A 20,520-nucleotide genomic window follows, 5' to 3' on the forward strand; every position below is an offset into this window, starting at 1 on the left:
CTTCACATGACTGCTATTGCTGACTTCTGCAGCTCTATTAACCAACTCACATTTTGAGAGCATAAAAAAGAAGGCTCAACTGTAGTAAATTGAACAATCCACCCAACACAGGGCAAGATTGCTTGCTTTTCATTAAGATTGCTGATTTCCTCTTTACATCTGACTAACAGAAGCAGTACTCCGGTTACAAAGAGTCAGTAGATGACTAAGTGCATTTCAAGCACAATCTCCCACAAAAGGATATTAAGTTAGATCGGGTTTGATGGAACTACAATTAGAAACACAATAAACACATAGCTTGTAGTTCCAAAAACAAAATAGAGTTCATTGGATTTGGTTCATCACCTAGAACAACCGTTTCTTGCAACCTACTGCACCACAGTGGCAAAACATCTTCTTTACCTTCCCATCAGGTCCCAAGACACTATCAAGCGCATAACCATAGTCATAGGTCAGCTCCTATCAGAAATCAAGAAAAACGTCAGTTACTCCAAAATTTAGCGCTAGAATCTTGCTTGCACTTAAAAGATAATTGGGAGACCTGCAATGGTGGTATGTTGTCTGCTGCAAACAGCACTACTCGAGCTAATTTGATATCATGGTGCGAACTCAAAACACACTGAACAAAGAGGTTAGGCTCACAACTGTGGTTTATGAATCTGGCAATATTTCCATTAGAACCTGCATCAATGCAGTACTCTGGCACGTTATCAGATTTCTGATCATCCGGCCTCTCCAAGGAATTAACAGTTGGTATGCATACAGCTTGTGATCGCCTCTGTCAAAAATAATAAATTACTTAAATGTCTTTCAAGTTTCATCAAGTGTAAAGATAAAAATCATAGTAATGATAGATAAAAAAGCGTCACTGAGATAATCACACAGTAAATATAGTTATTCATCATTCATATAAGCAAGGTCATTTGGGAGACATAGTGGTATAAAAAGAGCCAGATGTTTGCACTTTTCAGTCTAGATAGAAAACATATCATCAAATAACAGAAGCGTAACTATAATCACACAGTATACAAATAGTTATTCATCACGCATACAAACAAGGTCATTTGGAAGATAGTGGTATAAAAAGAGCCAGATGTGGGCAGTGTTAAGTCAAGAAACAGTCCTAACTTCTAACAATATAAAACCAAAAAGAATATTGTCTGGCTACTTTTCATACATCATTATTGAAATTCCTTCCATACATTAGAGCAACATAAACAATGAGAAAGCCTGTAACTAATTATATATATATATATACAGGAATTCTCAGATGCGGACGTCCGCACCAAAGTTTTGGTGCGGATTTCCATTTTTGCACCATTTTTCGATCAAATTTTCTCATCTCCACCGTCTAGTATCTAGATAATATTGTATAGATCATCTCTGCAAAATTTCAGCTAATTTGGATAATCGTTAAGGCCCTCAAACTCGAAAAACAAATGGACGGACTGAATTCTGTTCGGTTGTGTTCATACCAGAAAAACTCGAGTTTGAGAGCCTTAACGATCACCAAATTGGCTGAAATTTTGCAGAGATAATCTACACAATATTATCTAGATACTAGACGGTGGAGATGAGGAAATTCGATCGGAAAGTGGTGCAAAAATAGAAATCCGCACCGAAACCTTCGGTGCAGACGTCCGCAGCCAAGAAGAGCTGTATATATATATATATACACAGAGAGGATCAGAAGCGGACGTCCGCACAGTCCTTAAAGTGCGGACGTCCCTCCGTTCTCCTCCGTCCGGCGCCGGCAGTGGCGTGCCTCCACCCCAGAAGACTCCAGCAGCCTCCCCGACCACTTTCTCTCACCGGCGAGTCCGTTCTTTTCCAGTTTCCGGCGAGATCACCCAAAACTTCAAACTTGAGTGAATCTCGCTGGAAAACTGGAAAAGAACAGACTCGCCGGTGAGGGAAAGTGGTCAGGGAGGCTGCTAGAGTCTAGGCGCGCGGTCGCCGGCGCCAGACGGTGGAGAACGGAGGGACGTCCGCACTTTAAGCCGAGTGCGGACATCCGCCTCATATCCGGCCTCTATATATATGTATATATATATATATCACACCATGCGTTGAAATTGGGAGGCTGTTGATTCTTGCAAGCGTAAGGAAATGATAGCTATCAGAATAATGATGTAACTTATCAAAAGCAAGTAGCTACTGACAGACTTTAAACTGGAAATGACAGTACATGTATGCAAAATTTACTACAGTTGCAGTGACAATACCTCCCTCCCATCTAGCCCCTTCATTGTTTGCAAGCAATCAATGTCAAAGATGTAATAATTCTCTGAGGCGCTATCCACATCTTCTGTCTTGCGAAGAATTCCAACGTACTCACAAACTGGTGCCCCAGATGGTATAAAATCCCAAGATCTAACTGCCCACCCTTTCATGGGTGTTCGGAAAACCTGTTAAGACCAAACATTACAACATTCATATTCTGTGCATACACCACTCTGACACACGACAAAAGTGTCAGACTCAGGTGTCTGTGTGTCTACATGTGATGAATTATAGTCCTAGTGAAACACAACCTCAAATCGGTGCTTGAGCCCCCTCTGAGAAGTACGGTTGACACAAGAAGGTCCACAACCACATTTTGGCCCACATTCAAACACCACATCCTTGGCTTCGATTAATCTGGAAAGATACAACAGAAAATGAAAGTACAGTTAGAAAATGAAATACTATAAACCACTAAATATCTTAATATCAGATGTTTGTGTGGCATTTCAATGATAACATGTTTGATGCAATTCTCACCTGCCACCATCACGGTGCACATATGGAAAGTCAGAGCCATTAAGTTTGGCGCATTCGCAAGTCTTAGAATCTACACAACTTCCTTTGCAATTGCATCCAGAGGCATCATTGGGAAGCTTCACGTCTTGCGCAACTTGAATAGATTTGCAATACGTGTAACCTGGAATTGAGGGATACAATAAGATCTATAAAAAAAAACTCCACCATAGCAACTGAAGAGAGCAAAGTAATTCTATAAGGAAGAATGACTAAATCCCCAAGACAACTCGTTAAACTTATCAAGTTCCGATTTTCCTATAAATACTCATTTATTTAAGTAACAAGTATTAGTCCATAAACATGATCAACTTGCCTGTAGGAGCAACGGGTGGATCATCAACCAAATTGGTAGCCGGAATGGGAATATCCTCCAGACCCCCAGTTATGTCCTCACACACCAACCTTAGACAATAAAACAATAGGTGATTAGAAGCTGAACTGCAACTCAGATATTAATTATTTTTTAACAAATTATTCTCCAAATACCCTCGTATTTCCGAGATAGATTGTGGTACACGTCCATTAATAAATTGAACCTGTCAAAGGAGTTAAGTAGCATATTAGAGAGACCAAAATCTCACTGGTTCACCATACCAGACTGGACAATATGAAAATGAAAAATGAGATCACAAATCCATAAATTAGAACGCCAATATAGATAGCATATAATAACGGACCAACAGCAAAAAAACTAACGAAAACTGACAAAGAATAGAAAAGTGGAACCAAAATGTCGTGAAATATAAAGAGGAATTAAAATTAACTACCATAGAATGACAAATAACACCATGGATCTAAAGCAAGCTTCAGAGGAAGAGCACAGGTAAAATTACTATAAAAAATAATAGTCAAACCTGGTTGGTGGTTAACAGTGGCTGCCCCTCAAGCCGCTTGAGACGATACTTAAAAACAGTAAATCCAGAAATACCCTTCTCTGCCCAATAATTCACAACCTGTAAAACAAAATTTAAACTTAATCAGAAATAAGACAATAAATCTACCACTTCACTATTTGTAATTACAAAAAGCAACTGTTTCATATCCTGATAATTCAGCATAAAAAGAAGCAAACGAGTACTGAAATATAAAATACAAAAAAATTGCAGAAAAAATGCTTTCTATTTACCTTGTACAGTCCATCATAAGTGTAAATTTTGCCACAGTAACTACTTTTACAGTCATGGCCACGAACTACTCTGACAGGTACATTTTGTTCCACACAATTCTGCAATAAGGTGAAGAACATGTGAACTTTGTAGATAACCCTTCCAAACACACCTCAAAATGTTTTCATGCATGGTTAAACCGATCCAGATCCACAGTTATATGAATATTAAGGTTCAATTTTAATAAGGTTCAACAATACATAAGGTAAAACCAGCATAAAAATGGTAAGGTTCAATTGTGAAGAAGATAATGATAATTTAAAACCATTTATTTAAGGTTCTATTATATATACATACAAATGGAGGATATATGTTTAGAGAGTTATGGATATGACTATCTGATGTGGCAAACTTCGTTGTTGCACAGCAAAATCAAATAAGACATGTGAATGAATCAAAAACTACCATTCCAGTGAGATAAGAGGACAAAAGAATGCAAACAAACTAGAAGAATCTCAAATACACACCTTCAGTGCCAAATTACCACGTTGTAGGACTTGATCTCGACATTGACGCTTATCACCTGTCAAATTATGTCCACCTTGACCAGTATAAACAACTTCCTCAGCATTGTCCAGATCATCTTCATACATGCCTGATATAACAATAGCAACTGCAAGTGGCATTGTATAGTTGCTGTACTTCTGCAAGTTCAACACAGAAGGAAATCCGAAGTTGCCTTATTAAATAGATATCAATATGCTTTGGATAACTATTTATGCTTAAGCATTCTGGTTGAAAGAGGAAGATATATGCATTACCCCTTTACTGTAGGACTGGCCCATATAATCAATCCCGTTCAGCCAGTGGCTGTGGAAACCAACAGCAACCATTTCTGCCCGAGAATAGAACTGATGCCCGACATCAATACCTGTAATCCAGAGCAACTTCAGCACTCATAGATAAAAAGCTTTCAGAAATGATATGAAGTGTGCGTAACTATGTACTTTAACAATCTCATAAATATATCAAAATGGCACCAGACTGTCCTTCAGTCAATGTAAGCACAGGGAATTTTGGAAAAATTAAACCAAGTGAGAGCCACAAACCTGGAATGCTTCCAAATCTTTTAGACGGAAACAAAATTTCTTTTCCGTCGTGCATCTGCCAGAATCATTAAGTGCAGAGTACATCAGACTATTGTAAACATGAATATCAAAACCATAATATAGACATTACGTATAAGATTGAGGAAACAAATATCTAAAAGGTACAAGGATAGATGAACATCACAAAGATTGAACACCAAGTTATCTTAAAAGCACATATTACACTGAAATCAAAGAACTAAGAAAGTTACAACTAGAATGATACTTTCAGCATTATCTCAAAGCAAGTACAACTACTCCTTATCCCTATACAACTGGGCAGTAACATTAGCTATCGATACAATACAACAATCATGTATGCAACAGTGAGCAAATCATCAACCATACATTGCCTAAGAGAATAGATTATCGCCTGCCTTATTGACAAATGTTTACATAAACAATGAGGCATGCAAAGCTTAGTGAGGAACCATAATGATGGACACTTGCCTTGGTTAATGCCTTCAAATCAGGTCTTTTAGCCACCTTTGTCTCCGGAGACCCCTTCAGCAGAAAATGAGTGCATTTTACAGTGAGATAGATGCTGTGGTAAACTAATGAATCGACACGAGAGAGAGAGAGAGAGAGAGAGAGAGAGAGAGAGAGCTGACCTTGGAGTTCTTTGCACCTTTTTTCTTCTTTGCAGCTTTGGAGGCCTTCTTCAGAGCTTCAGCTTTCAGCGCCCTCTTCTCTTCTTCCTGAAATTGAAATTGAAATTGAACATCACTAAACATGAGCACTTGACAAAATTGGGTAACAAAATAGGGAGGAGAAGCAAACCTGTACGAAATAGAGATAGTGCTTGTTGAACAATCTGAGAGCCTCTTTGGCCCTAACACGGTCACTCTTGTCAACAGAGTCACAAGCCTTTGGGAGCTCCTCGGAGTCGGCGACATTTGGTTTCTTCCGGGGGCCGTGTTCGTGCTCGTCGAGCAATTCCACTCTTTGGCGGACGAGAAACGCCTTTTGGGGCTTCTGTTTGACCTGGATGCGAGAGCTGAGTCTCCTCTTCTTCTCGTCGGAATGTGGGCTTGCAGCGGCGGCGTCGGCGGCTTCTTCAACGTCTATGGAGCTCTCAACGGAAGCCATCCCCTCCGCCGATTGGACTACCATTATCCACCGCCGGAAGCGAAGAGGAGTCTGAGATTTTAGGGTTTACACTTTACAAGCAGCGAGAGAGAGAGACACACACACTGACACACGCAAGGAGGAGGTTAAATATTAAAAAAAAAAAGTGGGGGAGGGATTTTGAGCAGAGAGAGAAGGAGCGGGTGTGATGTAATTGTGGTTTTGTGATGGAAAATGGGCCCTTACTTTTGTGCTATTCCCGCCTCCTTGCCTCTTCGTATCCCGCTCCCTCCTCCGATTAGCCAAAACCAAATTCGCTTCATGCTCTCTACTAATTCATTTTCTTTTTATTTGTTTTTAGAAACTTTATGTTTTCCCTTTCTTATTAGGTTCAAACCTCCTACCTGATATTGTAAACGGACCTGTTAAATACGGAATTAATCATAAAATTTTAAAATCATTAACAAATTTGGAATTTAAATACTAATAAGTGAGTTTTATTGACATAATTGATATAGCCACTCTCAAGTAACTTTACCTTCTTTTCACCTTCAACAGGACCCATAGGCTCTCATAAAGTAAAATTTATAATTATAAAATAGATCAGACATGTCATGTCACATGGCTTGCATGCCGAGTTAATTATATTTCTTTATTGTATTCAAATAATAAAGGTGTTGTTGCATGTGTTTGCAAGGAGGTGGTGGGTTAAAAATTTTGAAGAAAATTTGCTTAGAAATTGAGAATGTATATTATACATTTATACCCATCACCATAGTAGAATTTTCCTTACGATACTACTCATGTTTTAAAATGAAATACTGATCATCATTTCATCCCCCTCTACATGAGTGGAGCCGTGGTGAATGGGACATGATTTATGATTAGCCTGCTATACCAGCTATGTGGTATGTTTGTTCTACCTAAAATCCGGAAGCCTTTTTATCGTCCACCCCTAGTTTGCCTCTTTTGGTTCGCATAAAGTGACCATCATGAAATGAAAGTTTTTCATTTTTAATGTTTAAGAAGCAAAAACAAAGAAAATAATTTCCTGAAGAACGAGAATGAAAATAATTTCCTGAAGAACGAGAATGGTTTAGCGCACTTTGCCGCTATCGTTTATCAAAAATATGTTGGACAAAATGGTGAAAATCACCATTTTATTTAACCATTTTAAATTGAATAATTTAAGTGGGTTATAGTTGAATGAGAATAGTCACTTAAAGTTGAATACTTGAAACGGTTTTATATTTTTCACCTTCCATGGTTGTTTGGATTCTATAACATCACAAGATGTTAAATGGAATGATAGTGGTGTTATGAAAGGTTGTAACATTACAAGATGTTAACTACACCAAAGGTGAAAGGGTTGTAACTCATGAATATGAATTCATGACATTCAAGTGGCTTAAAGGGTATAAATAGGTGACCTCTTCCCTCATTCTAGACACCAACTCAAATCATCTTCTCCTCTCTTGAGTTCTCTCTCTCCCTCTCTAGTTTTAGTTTTCTGGTGATAGAAATAATGTACAACAAGTTCGTCGAGTGTTTTTGGTAGCAGTGCAGCTCCAAAAGCACGAGCAGTCGTTGTATCTTGGGAGACAAGTGTCATCAAGCCTTTTTACACCGATAAAAGAGGCATAATTTGTCTTAAGGAAAGTGTGTGAGACACACGACTCGACTTCAAATTTTTCCTCTCCTCTTACATCCGAGTTGGTAACATTGGTGATCTTCATGTTCATCTTGCGTTCTTGATTTTACAATTATAATTATTTATTTTAATTATTAATTGAATTTATGTGAGTATATATTTGCAATATCTAACCCCTTTTCTTACAAAACATATATAATAACGTTTTAAGTGGTTAAATGAAAAACAACGCATTGGCTTACATAAAAGTTTCATCTTTGCTAACCACCACAAGTAGTCGAGTTGGTAAGAGCCTAGGTGTTGACTCCGGGTTCAAAAATGTGACGCTTATTGGAGTTAAATCCCAAATTATTCGTTATGGCTAGAGAGGAAGCGTTCTGACATCTCCCAGCACGAATTAGTCTTTTGGTCTAGAAAACCATTGAGAAAACTATGGGATCTCGATCAAGAAAAAGTTAATCTCTGCTATTATCAATATTAATGAGTATCTATTGAATCATTTAGATGTATGTGAGTATTTACTAGGATAATTGAAGGGCTAGCAAGGTATGTTACCCCTTCTTTAATACTCCTCACATTTATTGTTTCTACTAAATTACCTTTATCTACTTTGCCGGCTTTTAATTTTGACTTCTATAGCTTAGGGTGTGTTTGAGGTTTTAGTTTGTAATTGTTGTACTTTTTTTTCCACATCAAAAAATAAATAAATTACCCATTTTGTTGGACATTTGGTTTCCCATCAAAAGAAAGACGCAATGAGTTTGAATATATGAAAACTCGATGTAGACGAATGAGGCTTTATGGATATGATTCGACATTTTATACTTGATGCAATGCAAAGTCAGTGAAAGTGGTTAGTAGTGGACACGGATCAACCTCGAGTTAACAATCAGTAACTCTCTAATGAAATCATGCTTAACCAACCTTAATTTTTTTAAATTTTTTTTTTAAAACCCATTAACAATTCAATGATAGAAAGCATTTAGTTAAGCTGAGTTGTATTAGTTCTCGAATGTTTGATTTATATTAAACGATGGTCGAATGTGAGTAGCCACTTAGTTGAGATTGCAAACTCAAATTCGTGACACTAGTACTAGTGTTTAGTCAATTTATCCGGCGCAAATTCTACCAAAATATGATAGTTAGTGTAATCAAATTCAAGTGATTTTCTTTTTTAATAGTTTGTTAAGATTAAACTGCCATCAAATCGAGAAAGGAAACATTACAAAATAACAAAAGAAAAGACAAGAAAGAAATCAAAGGATCTCTTCACTATTTCAATGGTTTGACAAACGTCTCTTTTACTCATGTCTTCATGAAAAAAAAATTTCTAACGGATGCTCTTGCAAATACGGGTCATGCTTTACGGTGCATGCACATTTGGATCGGTTGTTCCATTCCCCAAACTTCCGGCGTGCTGTTAGCTAGGTTCTTCTCAGCGTGGGTGCCCTCGAGGTTATCCTTTGTAATTTTTTTGTTTTTAATTTTATTTTAAAAAAATGCTGCTCTACAAAATCAGAATGAGAGGAGAGAGCCATGGCTAGAGCCAAGCCGCGCCCGAACGCGCGAATGTGAAGAAATTAACGGTATTAACGGTTCCGCACTGGACACATCTCTACGCCCTCTTTCTATGGTCTCTGTCGTCTCTATCTCCCTTCAATTCTTCAATCCCTAATATTCACGATCTCTCTCCACTTTATCCTTCACCTTATCGTCGTCGTCTTCGGCCGTCAGGTATTGCCCTTTTCTTCTTCCATTGCTTACCAATGGCAGCCGAAGTGTTATCATGGACTCCGATTGTTCCATCTCTCAGTCGTTCCAAAGCAGTTAAAGATATATCTCAGCAGCAGGCGCAACCATGGCTGAGTCGACGCTCAAGCGCCAAGAGGAGATGTGCAGTTCATGCATCCCTTGCCGAGTCTCTCATTGCTTCTTCTTCTTCTCCTCCTCCTCTTGTGCTTCTGGATCAATTCCATCAGCAGACACCATCGACCTCGCTGTTTCTGCTGGCTGCAGACACCGCCGGTTACTCCTTGGCCAGTTACTACACTTCTTTGGGTCTCTTCGTCATCTCTGTTCCAGGCCTTTGGTCCCTCATCAAACGTTCTGTTAAATCCAAGGTAACCTACCTAAACTCTCTTCCCCTGCTCATTCTTCTTCTTACTCTTATCTATATACTGATCTAGATTCGATTGCAGATTGTGCAGAAGACCTTTATCGGTGAAGAGAAGAAGGCACCGAATCAACTCGCGGGTGAAATTCTCTCCTTCTTCACCCGCAACAATTTTGTGGTCACTGATAGAGGAGAGACCATCACGTAAGCCACCCACCTTATCCTCTGATCGACCATACCCAGATACTGGTTCAACAATTGATTATGAGTTAAATTTCCCTAATACTATGCGATTTAAATTCTTGTGCTGAGTCTTAATTCCGGAATGAAGGTTTGAAGGTATGATGGTTCCAAGTCGAGGCCAAGCGGCATTGCTTACCTTTTGCACCTGCATCAGCCTCGCAAGTGTAGCCCTTGTTCTTACAATAACTGTTCCAGATTTCGGCAACAATTGGTTTTGGATCACCACTTTAAGTCCATTGGCGTAAGTCAAGTTCATGACTGTTGTCTCTTGTTCTTGCCTAGATTGCAAATTTGATTGATTTATATTGCTTATGTAACACAGGGGAGCATATTACTGGAAACGAGCCTCAAGAAAGGAGCAGATCAAGGTTAAAATGATAGTCATAGATGACGGTGCACAGTCAGAGGTTGTTGTTCAGGGGGATGACCAGCAAGTAGAGCAAATGAGGAAGGAGCTTAAACTGAGCGAGAAAGGGATGGTGTATGTCAAGGGTCTATTCGAGAGATAAATAGAACACCTAGATGAAAAGAACACCTAAATCTGTATCAATGTGTTGCTTGGAGAAGAGAATAGGAAATGAGGCTCATCTATTCTCAAGTATCCTGAAGTTTTTTTTGATATGTATACTGACCAACTATATAAACTAGCACCAGATTGAGTGAGTTGAATTCAGGAGTCTTCTTTCTATTCAACAAACGCTCTAATGCATTTGGCTACAGCCCCTTTAGGTAAGTGCTGAAAACGCTTCAACCCACAACCATAAAAACAATTCAGGGAGAACACACAAATGCAATTTTGTAACAAAAATACACAGTAGCAAATGATTAAATAAATGAAATTTCTTCCACAAATGAATACCAAAATAACTTCCTCTACTAGCAAAATTTTAGTACCATTCATGCACATCACAGGCCAAGGTAAACTTATTGAGAATCCAAAGCTAACACTCCCAGTGGGAGTTAAGTATCCAAGTTACATAATATTTTTAAACAACCCAAAGGGAAGACATTGTCTGTAACATATCTTCGACATTATCAGATTAAATAAGAAAAAACTTACTGAATCGCAAACAAGTCCAACAACCTTGATGTTTTTCAACCAATCAATAACTTGTTTGCTTCCAAGAAGGAATATGTAGGTACCTCCAAATTGTATGGTGCTGGTCCCTTGCGGATCCTGCCAGAAATGTCATAGTGGGAACCATGGCAGGGGCAAAACCATCCCCCAAAATCACCAGCATTTGGCAAGGGAATGCAACCCAGATGTGTGCAGACCCCAACAACAATAAGCCATTCTGGGTCTTTAACCCTCTCAGCATCTTGCTGGGGATCGCGAAGAGAATGAACATCTACACTATTTGCCAGCTTGATATCATCATCAGTTCGGCGCCTGATGAACACTGGCTTTCCACGCCACTTAACAGTCACAGTTGAGCCTGGCTCAATGCTTGAGAGATCAACCTCGAGAGAAGCCATTGCTAGAACATCCTTACTGGCTGACATGCTCAGTACAAACTTGAGGACAAGTAGACGAATTAGAGAAGCATAGACAAACCTACCGCCTGTGAGGACAAAGTAGGCAAATGCCCGCTTGCTGGGGTCGCCTGGAGGGTAACGCTCATGGTTGTATTCATCATAAACTATCTTTGAAGATGGATTTTTGACAGCTGCAACAGTTGGAGGAACATCTGGTACTATGCTGTTGTCCCCTGATGGGGTCACTGAATTGGAAGCGAAACCTGAAGCAAATGGCTAATTAACAAACAAGAGTACATGACGATGAAAGTCATATATTGAGCCAACGAAAACGCATTGTTAAGTGTAGTGGATCATTCCAAAAATCCTCAGAATCTTAAGACATAAAGTTGCAGATTTTATGAACTCTTGTCTCTTGTTCTTGATCAAAAGACTTCCAATGAAGGCACGAAACCTTTCGTTGTACGATACATGCTCTAAATGAATTCAGCAACCATTCTAACCTTTCCTTGTGCGATACATGCTCTAAATGAATTCAGCAATCATTCTAACCTTTCGTTGTGCGATTCATGCTCTAAATCAATTCAGCAATCATTCCCTTCTTAACCAAAATAGCGAAATACAACTAATGTCATAAGATGCGAACCTCAACTCTAATGAAGCAATCTAATCAAAACATGGTTATGGGTGTATATAGTAAACTTACTAATCAATATCCATTTCTTACTCAGCTTAGAATGATGAAGCACAAATAATACAAACACAATAACATGTTCAATTCAGATAACCATTACGAGCTGTGAGAATATGAATCCAAAAGCTTTAATTGAAGGCTGCGTGATTAGTTACGGAGAGATTAATTCGAGAAATTTGGGGGAAAACCCTAAAAAGCGGGGAAACCCTAACCTCTGGAAGGAAGATACAAGTCGGGCCTCAAGTATGTGGATCTGAGGTCATCGGAGGAGTCGATGAGATTCCGAGACAGGACGGAGGAGGCTGCAGTGGCCTGGCTGGGCCTCCACGGCGAAGCAGTCAGAGAAGAGAGCCTCCTCGCCGCAACCCTCAACATCTTGTGATTCTGGTTAATCAAGTGTTGCTGCGCTGCGAAACGCAATTGGTTTGTGGAGAGAGAGAGAGAAGAAGGGAGGAGCAGGAGTCGGGATAAAAGTGGCAAAACAAAAACTGCACACGTCACCTGTCTGGGCCTTAAGAGAGGGATTGGGCTTGCTTTTGGCCCGTGATAGAGAGACGACTCTTCCTTCCCCTAGTCTAGACACAGCCAGCCGCATATATACATTTCAGAAAGAAACCAAGAAATCAAGATGGAATCATCGGAGATAGAATACGTGAGCTACTCGGGAGAAGAGCATCTGCCGCTGATAATGGGGCTGGTGGACAAGGAGCTGAGCGAGCCGTACTCGATCTTCACGTACCGCTACTTCGTGTATTTGTGGCCTCAGCTGTGTTTTCTGGCCTTCCACAGAGGCAAGTGTGTGGGAACCGTCGTGTGTAAGATGGGGGAGCACCGCAACACCTACAGAGGCTACATCGCCATGCTCGTCGTCGTCGATTCCTACCGAGGCAGAGGGATCGCTACCCAGCTCGTTACCAGATCTATTCAAGTCATGATGGAATCCGGGTGTGATGAGGTAGGTCTTTTCTTTTCTCTGTTTTTGATTTGGTCCTGATTTCTTTCTTATGGTGTGTTATTATTCAGGTCACACTTGAAGCAGAAGTGAGTAACAAAGGAGCACTGGCTCTATATGGGCGTCTTGGGTTCATAAGGGCCAAAAGGCTCTTCCGTTACTACCTCAACGGGGCTGATGCTTTCCGTCTCAAGCTGCTCTTTCCACGCCCGACTTCCCCTTGTATCAATTGATCCATACTCATTGCGATCAGCATATTGTTCATTACTTTCCTGGAGTTCCCTTCGTCTGTCTATCTTTCTTGTTTTGGCTAGTGTCGAAGCTTGAAAAGCCCCAAATGTCGAAGCTTGAGGATGACTGAAAAGGGCCGATGAAATTAGATTACTGATTTGTTTGTACCAAAGGCTTCATTTTGTAGCTAGTTCAACAAAATGGCTTTCTGTTAGCCTTGATTCCTTTCATAACGTGCTTTCATTGAGAATCATTGCCGGATACTCGTTTCACTTAGAAATAACAACGAACTCGTTAAAACTTCATCAACAAATTACACAGCTCTATGCACTCAAAATCTATATCGGTTTGCTCTGGGAGTTTGGTTTAGCGGGAACCTGGCTAGGCCAACAAGTTGCGCGAATGTATAGCTAGATACTAGGGGTGGATTCGGTACGGTTACCACCTTTTTTGGCCGGTATAGTGTATCAACTAACTTAAGATTCGGTTGGCAAAATCTGCTACTAAAACCAGCTGCCGAAGTCAGCATACCGGCTTCTTGGTGTTGTTTGGTACTGGCTAGTAATGGGCCTCTACCCATATACTTATCTGGGCCAAAATAGTTCAAGGCCTAGTCTTATTACATAATCCTTCCTACTCAGACCCTCCACAGCTTCCACCACCAATCCCTTGCTGAACTTCTCACGAACTAATTCCACCACTAAGAAACTGGCATTTAAAAGACAACAACACCATGAAAAATTTACTAGAATAACGGTATTTAGATTGTGGGGAGGCAGTCACCAACCTATGAACATCATGAACTGATTGTGGCTTGCAGAACCCATTTGAGCAATGGTTAGTAATTGCTCAACCAACCTTCGAAGTTCATTGAAATTAAGTTGGGTTGTGTTTGTTTTCGACTGTTAAATTTACTTCAAACAATGGTTGGATATGATTGTTTGATGATGTCTGTTAGTTGAGTATGTAATTTGTGATTTCAGTGTCATTTCAAACCCGTATTATCTGACCCAAAACTAACTAAAATTAAATAGTTTAACGTAACCGAAATGGAGTGATTTTATTTTTCCTTTATTGTATGTGAAAATTAATATAGCATATATACACCGAATCCAAAAAGAAAAACCTTACAAAGAAAAAAAAGAGAAAAGAAATCGGAGCTTCCCGTCGGAGAGACAGAAAGAAGAATTGGTGGTGCGAGCTACGCCCACAAACTGAGAATCAGAGAGAGAGAGCCGCGGCTCGAGCCAAGCCGCGCCCGAACGCGCGAATGAACCATTGAATGTGAAGAAAGAAATTAACGGTTCCACACTCGACATATCTCTACACCCTCTTTCTATGGTTTCTGTCGACTTCAATTCTTCAATCCCTAATACTAATATTCTCTCTCCTCCTTCACCTTCACCTTATCGTCGTCGTCCTCCGCCGTCAGGTATTGCCCTTCTCTTCTTCCATTGCTTAGGGTTTCGCTTACCCTATTTGAATTACTCTCTCGTCAAAGCCTCAATCTATTTCTGTGGGTCTCTGAATTTGTATGCGATTTTTAATTTCTGCAATTGCTTTCTTCACCCTTAATTTTTTTTTCCATTTGACTGCCTAACACTTTATTTTCTGTTACTAAACCTTTTCGCTGTCTTACTCTCATAGACTGATACCAGTTACCAGTTAGCTGCATTGTTTGTCCACCATTCAGTTATGATTTCCTATACTGACTCTGTCGTTTCGATTTTAATGCACTTCTGTATTCAAACCTCTCTCTGTCTCTAATTTGGCATTGTGCACACACTTTATGGCTTCTTATATATTGTATTTCAAATATGATATCATAACAGGACTTTGTTAAGATATAGAGACAGGCTATTCTCTTGAGTTACAAGTCATATTAAGTAGTCTTTGCATGTTTGCTCTCAGGTTGCTTTTGAAAGGGACCGCATTTGTGGAAGGTTATACTGTATGATTATATGTTCTTTTTAAGAGCTGCTTTTTGACATCTGGCACGAAATGGCGGCTGATCAACGCAGAAAAAGATCAAATGGCGCTACCCTTGTTGGTTGCAATTCTAGGGACCAACATAGAGCAAAAAAGAAGAATATGGGAGTAAATGAAGATGATTCAACCATTAACCCTCATATTTCTCTCGAGTGGGATGGAAGTCAGAAAATGGTGGTTGCTAAAAGGGATCAAATTGGCATAAGTTGGAATGATATGAGGCCGTACATTGATTCTACTTTCACTAGCTATGATATTCCGGCTGATGTTTTTGTTGTTCCTCATGGCATTTATGAACTGAAAAATTTAGAAGATGTGCTTTCATATGAGGTAGCTTTTAATTCATGGTTATCCACAATTATTGAATCTGAGTTCTGTTTCACAGATGATAATTGTGTTTCTTTTTGAAAAATTGCTTTTTAATTTGAAATGTTCTGCAGGTTTGGCAGACGCATCTTTCAGAGAATGAGAGAAGTTATCTTATGCAGTTTCTTCCTAGGGGATCGGAGGCGCAGCAAGTTGTGAAAGCATTGCTTGCTGGGGATTACTTTCACTTTGGAAACCCTTTTGTCAAATGGCAAGTAGTGTTAGTTCTCACTTGTATTGTGTGAATAAGTTGACTACTTTCAGGACCCATATACATTTTCAACTCATATATGCTGGGGAACAGCAAGTCGTGCTATTGTTTTTGTGAACTTTTTTCCACTCCATTAGTTTAGGTTCTTATTCTTAAGAGTAAGGAAATCCTCAGATGCTGAATATATAGTCAGTTTCTAAATGCTTTAGCTTTGTTTGAGAAAATACTCGCTAGTGATTAAGAATGTTCTGGTATAGTGATATTACGTAATAATTGTTCTCTTTTCGATCAATTTCTCGTTCTCTGTGGCCCATTTTGTAAACGTCGGGGCCGTTCCTGTATTTTTTTTGTATGAATTGTTTACCATAAAACCAAGGAAAGAACTTATATGTGGTTATCGGGTTATTGAAAAGTAGAGCTCCTTTCTTTATTCATATTATAATTCGATTATGTGATGATGACCTTTATCTGAAATGCATTCTTTCAGGGGTACTTCACTTTGCTCAGGTAGTTTCCACCCTGATGTCATTCTTCGTCGGGAACATTGTCTAATGACTGATAAGAAAGTGTACTATAAGGAGTTGCAGAAGTATCATAATGAGTACGTGAAGATTTACTAATTTCTTATAATAATTGTGACAGTATTGCTTAAAGGTGATATTGCTTTGTGCCAAAAGAAAGGTTGATTATTCTCTAATATATATGGTCACACTGTTTTGTGCAGTTTGATTGCGTACTTACTGAAGTTGAAGGAGAGATATGCAAGATGTGAAGATCCTGAAGAGGAATTTTTGCAGAAAATATGGAGGTCGGTTGGATTGTAGTTTCTGTTACACATTAGTCGCACATATAAATTAAATTTGCATGTGTAATTGTTAAATTCAGCAGATTTTTCTTGATGTTGATGGATGATAATTTGAGTTTTGAAACCTACTCAGGTCATTGATATCTATGATCTTGTTTTGTATATATTTATATTTATTTTCTATGCAAATATATGAGATTAGTTATTAGTATTACGTTGTTGTTTTGGTTGCCATTATTAGTATTTTTATTGCTGATATTCTTAAACTCATGTGTATTAATTTGTCATTCATGATTGAATACCTCGGCTTACCTATTTCGTCCTTCTGTATTTAATGCTTTTTTGTAACTAGAAACTTGTGTGCTTTTGGATTTATTAGATGCTAATGCTAGTAATTATGAGCGTTCCTGTATGTCTCTTTCGTTTTTTGTTCTTGGTTCATGTTCTCACTTTATCAATTGATTATTTAATTTCATTCTGGTGTATTATTACTGTAGGTCAAGAAAAGATATGGAGAAATATAGTTCTTCACATGCAAATGAATCCAGATTCTGTGAATTGGATGAAAATGCCACACCTACGTCTGAATCTGGTTCTTGGGTTGCAGATGAGAAAGCATGCTGTAGTGATAACCAGATTTCATCTGTGAACAAGGGCGGGGAACTTCAGAGCAGGTAATTTAACTTTCTTATGCTTCACATCCTTTCAAGTTTTCTTAAATTATATGTCTTCGAGGCTAATTTCTTTAATATTTAGCTTGTAGTTGCTATATCATTGTTATCCATTGATCATTTTTGGTGCAGGTTCAATGAGAAAGGCTTCCTAAAAGACAAAAATAGACAAAAATTGCTTACAGAAGATGATGCACTTCATGTAGGAGCAACCCCCAAGAAAGGAGACAAGCTACACAAACGCAATAATATTTACAATAACGATGGTTCTAAATACATGTCATATGTTAAGGTTGGTGTTCCTTCACTTTTTGTGTAATTAACTATACTATTCCGGTCTCTGGCTAGAGTTGTCCAGCCTCCTTTTAGGATTCTTCATTCACTAGTTTGCAGGTGTAAATGATGGTCTTGTGGATTCATTTTAAGATCCTGTACTTAATCCAGATATCCATTATTTGTTTGGGTTGAATTGTCTGGATAACTAATAGCCACATAGCCGTTGTTATATGTATTCTTAGATTAGTTAAATATATGCTGGCCAACAGAAGATCCTCTGGATGGATGTTACTCTCTTTCACACAAAACTTTTCTAGACTAAAACACTCAGGTTTTTGTAGTCTCTTGCTGATTGTGCACTTCTTATTACTTCAGATTAGCAAAAAGCAGTATGAAATTGTTAAAAGCATGAAGCAGTCTGGCAGAAGCATTCAGTTCAGGTCTCTTAACAGGGTTTTAGGTAATGACTGTAATATACAACCTTATCACGTCTTTGTAGAAGAAGAGCAGAAGAACTTGCACAAGCACTGGTTAGTGTGGGTATATACATACATATTATATATATACATATATATCGAGTTTCTGGATAATTTTTTTTATTCTTTATCCTCTATTTGTCTTGTTTATGTAGGTTGCAATTGGCAAGAAAAGATCTCCCAGCAGCTTATGCAATCTGGATGGAAATGCGTTTGCAGAGACGGAAAATGATAATGTCTTTGGAGACAAACATGAAGGAAAGGCTAGAGTCTGTGATGGAGGTTTGTGATTATAGCCTCTGTCCTCTTCCATTCTCAGCTTTTGGGTATTATCAGCTTCAGGGACATCCAGCTGATAATTATTAAACCTGTCTATCTGTTGTATGATACTTAATTTGTCGTTTTGTGATCTGGTGTTCAGCAGGACGAAGGCAATGAGAATGGTAGTATGCGTCAGGATGAGCTTGAACTGGAGAATCATGAATCTACTATGCATGATGATGAAAAGTCTATACCTGACTTGCAACAGGGAGAGGACTTCCGCAGGGAAGAAGATGAGAAGTCTCAGCAGTTTACTGATGGGCATGAGTGCAACATCACAGATATAGATTCTGAAAAACATTTGTGCATAGAATCAGATAATGATTTAGAGAAAGACATCATTACAGAATCAGATCATTCTCCTCCAAATTTGTCTGAGTACTCAGGGAATCTGAACGTCCATGCCGCTGTAAGTCAGGAAGCTCATTTGTGTTCTAGTGGAGATGCCTGGAAGGCAGTGAGCATGCCACTTTCTTACTATGATTCTACTGCAAACCATGAATATGCATCTGTCAGTGAATTGTCGGTTACGCTTCCACAAGTTAATGAACAGCATCAGACACATATACTAGATCTGGAATCTGATTTTCCTGTGGGAAACATGGGGAAAGTTCTATTGCACAGACAATCAGATAATGGCTCCTTCAGTTCTTACCCAAACCAAGATCGCAATGAATTGCTTCAGTCTCTCTTATCCTACCCTTTGCATAAACAGGCTGAATTGGATTTCCGGCCACCAAACAATGTGTTTATGGGTAATGGTCAGTTTCCCGTGCATTTTCAGGAGCAGCAACACCAGTCACTGCCTCTGGAGTTGGGGCAGAAGAGAGAGAATGGTGTTTACATGCCTCAAAACTTAACTGAGAGCATTTACTCTGATGGAGGTAGATACTTATTTCCGAGGCAGGAGCATCATACTCCAGTCAATTTGCAGGATTGGAATGCCAGTAGTGTTCAAATGCCAGGACCTCTCCAATCTCACTCAAGTGCAGATACGTCGAGTCAGAATTGGTTTTCTGGTGACCATCCAGTTCATGGTGGATGGTCTGGGTCAGATGCTGCTACCGTCACAAGTCACAACATTGGGAGTGGAAGTACTGCTGATGAGAGCTTATTTAGTGTTCTATCTCATTGTAACCAATTACGTTCAGGTAACCCTTATCAATCAGTTGGTTCCACTGATCAGTACAGTTCACCTAGGAACTCTGGAATAGTGAGTGGGGTTACTCCGAGGATTGGCAATGTTCTACCACAAGCAGCTCATGCACTTGATTATTTGGGTGGCCGCGAAGCAGCAACTTCCGTGATGCATGACGATATGCAATGGATGAATTTACCTCATCAGAACTCTGGTATACGTGATCCCATGGGTAAAACATTCTTGAGGTCGTGGAACCAATGACACCTATGTTTTTGCTGTATTGGGAATGTGGTGTGCTTGGTTCAGAGGGAGGACAGAACAGGAATTCCAAAATCAAGATGCATGTAAAAGGAAATTTTGACTTGCTGTACGTGATGCAGAGGAGGGGAATGGTGAGGCAGCATTGTGAGGTTACTGGAGATTCACAGAAAACGAAAAAGTAAAGCTGGAGTTAGGTTTTGTACATACCTATACAAGGGCCATAGTAACCGTGTATATATGTTAGATGGGCAGGCAGATAGCAGCTGGGGGGTTGTGGGATTTTTGAAGAAGTCCAGGTACTCTAATTTATTAGCTGAGTAACAATTTAGAACTTAGTTTTCATGGGCATTTTTTTAATTTTTTTTTTTTTTTGCAACTTCTTATCTCTGTTCTTGAGATTCTTTCAATAATTTTGGAGGCTTTAAGTTTTTGTCAGAGGCATATGCTGGTTACATAATTAAGCTCTATTGAGTTGAGTATCATTTCTTTTGTTTGTTGGTATGGCCAAACTCTCTCTCT

General features: G+C 39.2%; 5 protein-coding genes across 5 annotated transcripts; 3 read left to right on the forward strand and 2 right to left on the reverse strand.

Annotated features, from left to right (window-relative positions):
- Positions 1–82: 82 nt before the first annotated feature.
- Positions 83–6,457, reverse strand: LOC101303829 (histone-lysine N-methyltransferase, H3 lysine-9 specific SUVH4-like). The gene is made up of 16 exons (XM_004304519.1): positions 6,371–6,457; positions 5,837–6,249; positions 5,668–5,754; positions 5,507–5,560; positions 5,018–5,072; positions 4,730–4,839; positions 4,436–4,612; positions 3,929–4,027; positions 3,657–3,755; positions 3,289–3,338; positions 3,116–3,204; positions 2,764–2,923; positions 2,535–2,640; positions 2,226–2,408; positions 542–778; positions 83–459 (listed from the first exon to the last, which is right to left on the reverse strand). Exons 2-16 carry the CDS (start codon positions 6,167–6,169, stop codon positions 346–348), a joined length of 1,953 nt encoding a protein of 650 aa, XP_004304567.1. The 5' UTR covers positions 6,170–6,249; positions 6,371–6,457; the 3' UTR covers positions 83–345.
- A 2,641-nt stretch (positions 6,458–9,098) lies between these two features.
- Positions 9,099–10,825, forward strand: LOC101304114. Its single transcript, XM_004304520.1, has 4 exons — positions 9,099–9,895; positions 9,974–10,092; positions 10,220–10,372; positions 10,454–10,825. Exons 1-4 carry the CDS (start codon positions 9,542–9,544, stop codon positions 10,638–10,640), a joined length of 813 nt encoding a protein of 270 aa, XP_004304568.1. The 5' UTR covers positions 9,099–9,541; the 3' UTR covers positions 10,641–10,825.
- Positions 10,826–10,954: 129 nt separating this feature from the next.
- LOC101304403 (cytochrome b-c1 complex subunit Rieske-2, mitochondrial-like) lies at positions 10,955–12,726 on the reverse strand. The gene is made up of 2 exons (XM_004304521.1): positions 12,514–12,726; positions 10,955–11,870 (listed from the first exon to the last, which is right to left on the reverse strand). Exons 1-2 carry the CDS (start codon positions 12,674–12,676, stop codon positions 11,227–11,229), a joined length of 807 nt encoding a protein of 268 aa, XP_004304569.1. The 5' UTR covers positions 12,677–12,726; the 3' UTR covers positions 10,955–11,226.
- A 120-nt stretch (positions 12,727–12,846) lies between these two features.
- LOC101304691 (N-alpha-acetyltransferase 30-like) lies at positions 12,847–13,794 on the forward strand. The gene is made up of 2 exons (XM_004304522.1): positions 12,847–13,256; positions 13,325–13,794. The coding sequence occupies exons 1-2, from the start codon at positions 12,930–12,932 to the stop codon at positions 13,484–13,486; spliced, it is 489 nt and encodes a 162-aa protein (XP_004304570.1). The 5' UTR covers positions 12,847–12,929; the 3' UTR covers positions 13,487–13,794.
- An 896-nt stretch (positions 13,795–14,690) lies between these two features.
- LOC101311025 lies at positions 14,691–20,371 on the forward strand. Its single transcript, XM_004306272.1, has 10 exons — positions 14,691–14,916; positions 15,396–15,803; positions 15,914–16,050; positions 16,538–16,651; positions 16,775–16,870; positions 17,353–17,529; positions 17,659–17,818; positions 18,178–18,332; positions 18,434–18,560; positions 18,700–20,371. The coding sequence occupies exons 2-10, from the start codon at positions 15,486–15,488 to the stop codon at positions 19,999–20,001; spliced, it is 2,586 nt and encodes an 861-aa protein (XP_004306320.1). The 5' UTR covers positions 14,691–14,916; positions 15,396–15,485; the 3' UTR covers positions 20,002–20,371.
- The last annotated feature ends 149 nt before the right edge of the window (positions 20,372–20,520 follow it).

This window comes from Fragaria vesca, linkage group LG6 (assembly GCF_000184155.1).
Source record: "Fragaria vesca subsp. vesca linkage group LG6, FraVesHawaii_1.0, whole genome shotgun sequence".
Classification (NCBI taxonomy): Eukaryota; Viridiplantae; Streptophyta; class Magnoliopsida; order Rosales; family Rosaceae; genus Fragaria; species Fragaria vesca.

What these genes read in the sequence shown, in the direction of transcription:
- LOC101303829 (XM_004304519.1), bottom strand. Translation starts at nt 6,169, where the DNA reads ATGGTAGTCCAATCGGCGGAGGGGATGGCTTCCGTTGAGAGCTCCATA. An exon ending in AAGATTTGGAAGCATTCCAG is followed by an intron (nt 4,840 to 5,017) that starts GTTTGTGGCTCT and finishes TCTGGATTACAG; the next exon opens with GTATTGATGTCGGGCATCAG. An exon ending in ACAACATACCACCATTGCAG is followed by an intron (nt 460 to 541) that starts GTCTCCCAATTA and finishes GATTTCTGATAG; the next exon opens with GAGCTGACCTATGACTATGG.
- LOC101304114 (XM_004304520.1), top strand. Translation starts at nt 9,542, where the DNA reads ATGGCAGCCGAAGTGTTATCATGGACTCCGATTGTTCCATCTCTCAGT. An exon ending in AACGTTCTGTTAAATCCAAG is followed by an intron (nt 9,896 to 9,973) that starts GTAACCTACCTA and finishes ATTCGATTGCAG; the next exon opens with ATTGTGCAGAAGACCTTTAT. An exon ending in ACCACTTTAAGTCCATTGGC is followed by an intron (nt 10,373 to 10,453) that starts GTAAGTCAAGTT and finishes TATGTAACACAG; the next exon opens with GGGAGCATATTACTGGAAAC.
- LOC101304403 (XM_004304521.1), bottom strand. Translation starts at nt 12,676, where the DNA reads ATGTTGAGGGTTGCGGCGAGGAGGCTCTCTTCTCTGACTGCTTCGCCG. An exon ending in CTTGTATCTTCCTTCCAGAG is followed by an intron (nt 11,871 to 12,513) that starts GTTAGGGTTTCC and finishes CATTTGCTTCAG; the next exon opens with GTTTCGCTTCCAATTCAGTG.
- LOC101304691 (XM_004304522.1), top strand. Translation starts at nt 12,930, where the DNA reads ATGGAATCATCGGAGATAGAATACGTGAGCTACTCGGGAGAAGAGCAT. An exon ending in TGGAATCCGGGTGTGATGAG is followed by an intron (nt 13,257 to 13,324) that starts GTAGGTCTTTTC and finishes GTTATTATTCAG; the next exon opens with GTCACACTTGAAGCAGAAGT.
- LOC101311025 (XM_004306272.1), top strand. Translation starts at nt 15,486, where the DNA reads ATGGCGGCTGATCAACGCAGAAAAAGATCAAATGGCGCTACCCTTGTT. An exon ending in TTGCAGAAGTATCATAATGA is followed by an intron (nt 16,652 to 16,774) that starts GTACGTGAAGAT and finishes TGTTTTGTGCAG; the next exon opens with TTTGATTGCGTACTTACTGA. An exon ending in GGCGGGGAACTTCAGAGCAG is followed by an intron (nt 17,530 to 17,658) that starts GTAATTTAACTT and finishes TTTTTGGTGCAG; the next exon opens with GTTCAATGAGAAAGGCTTCC.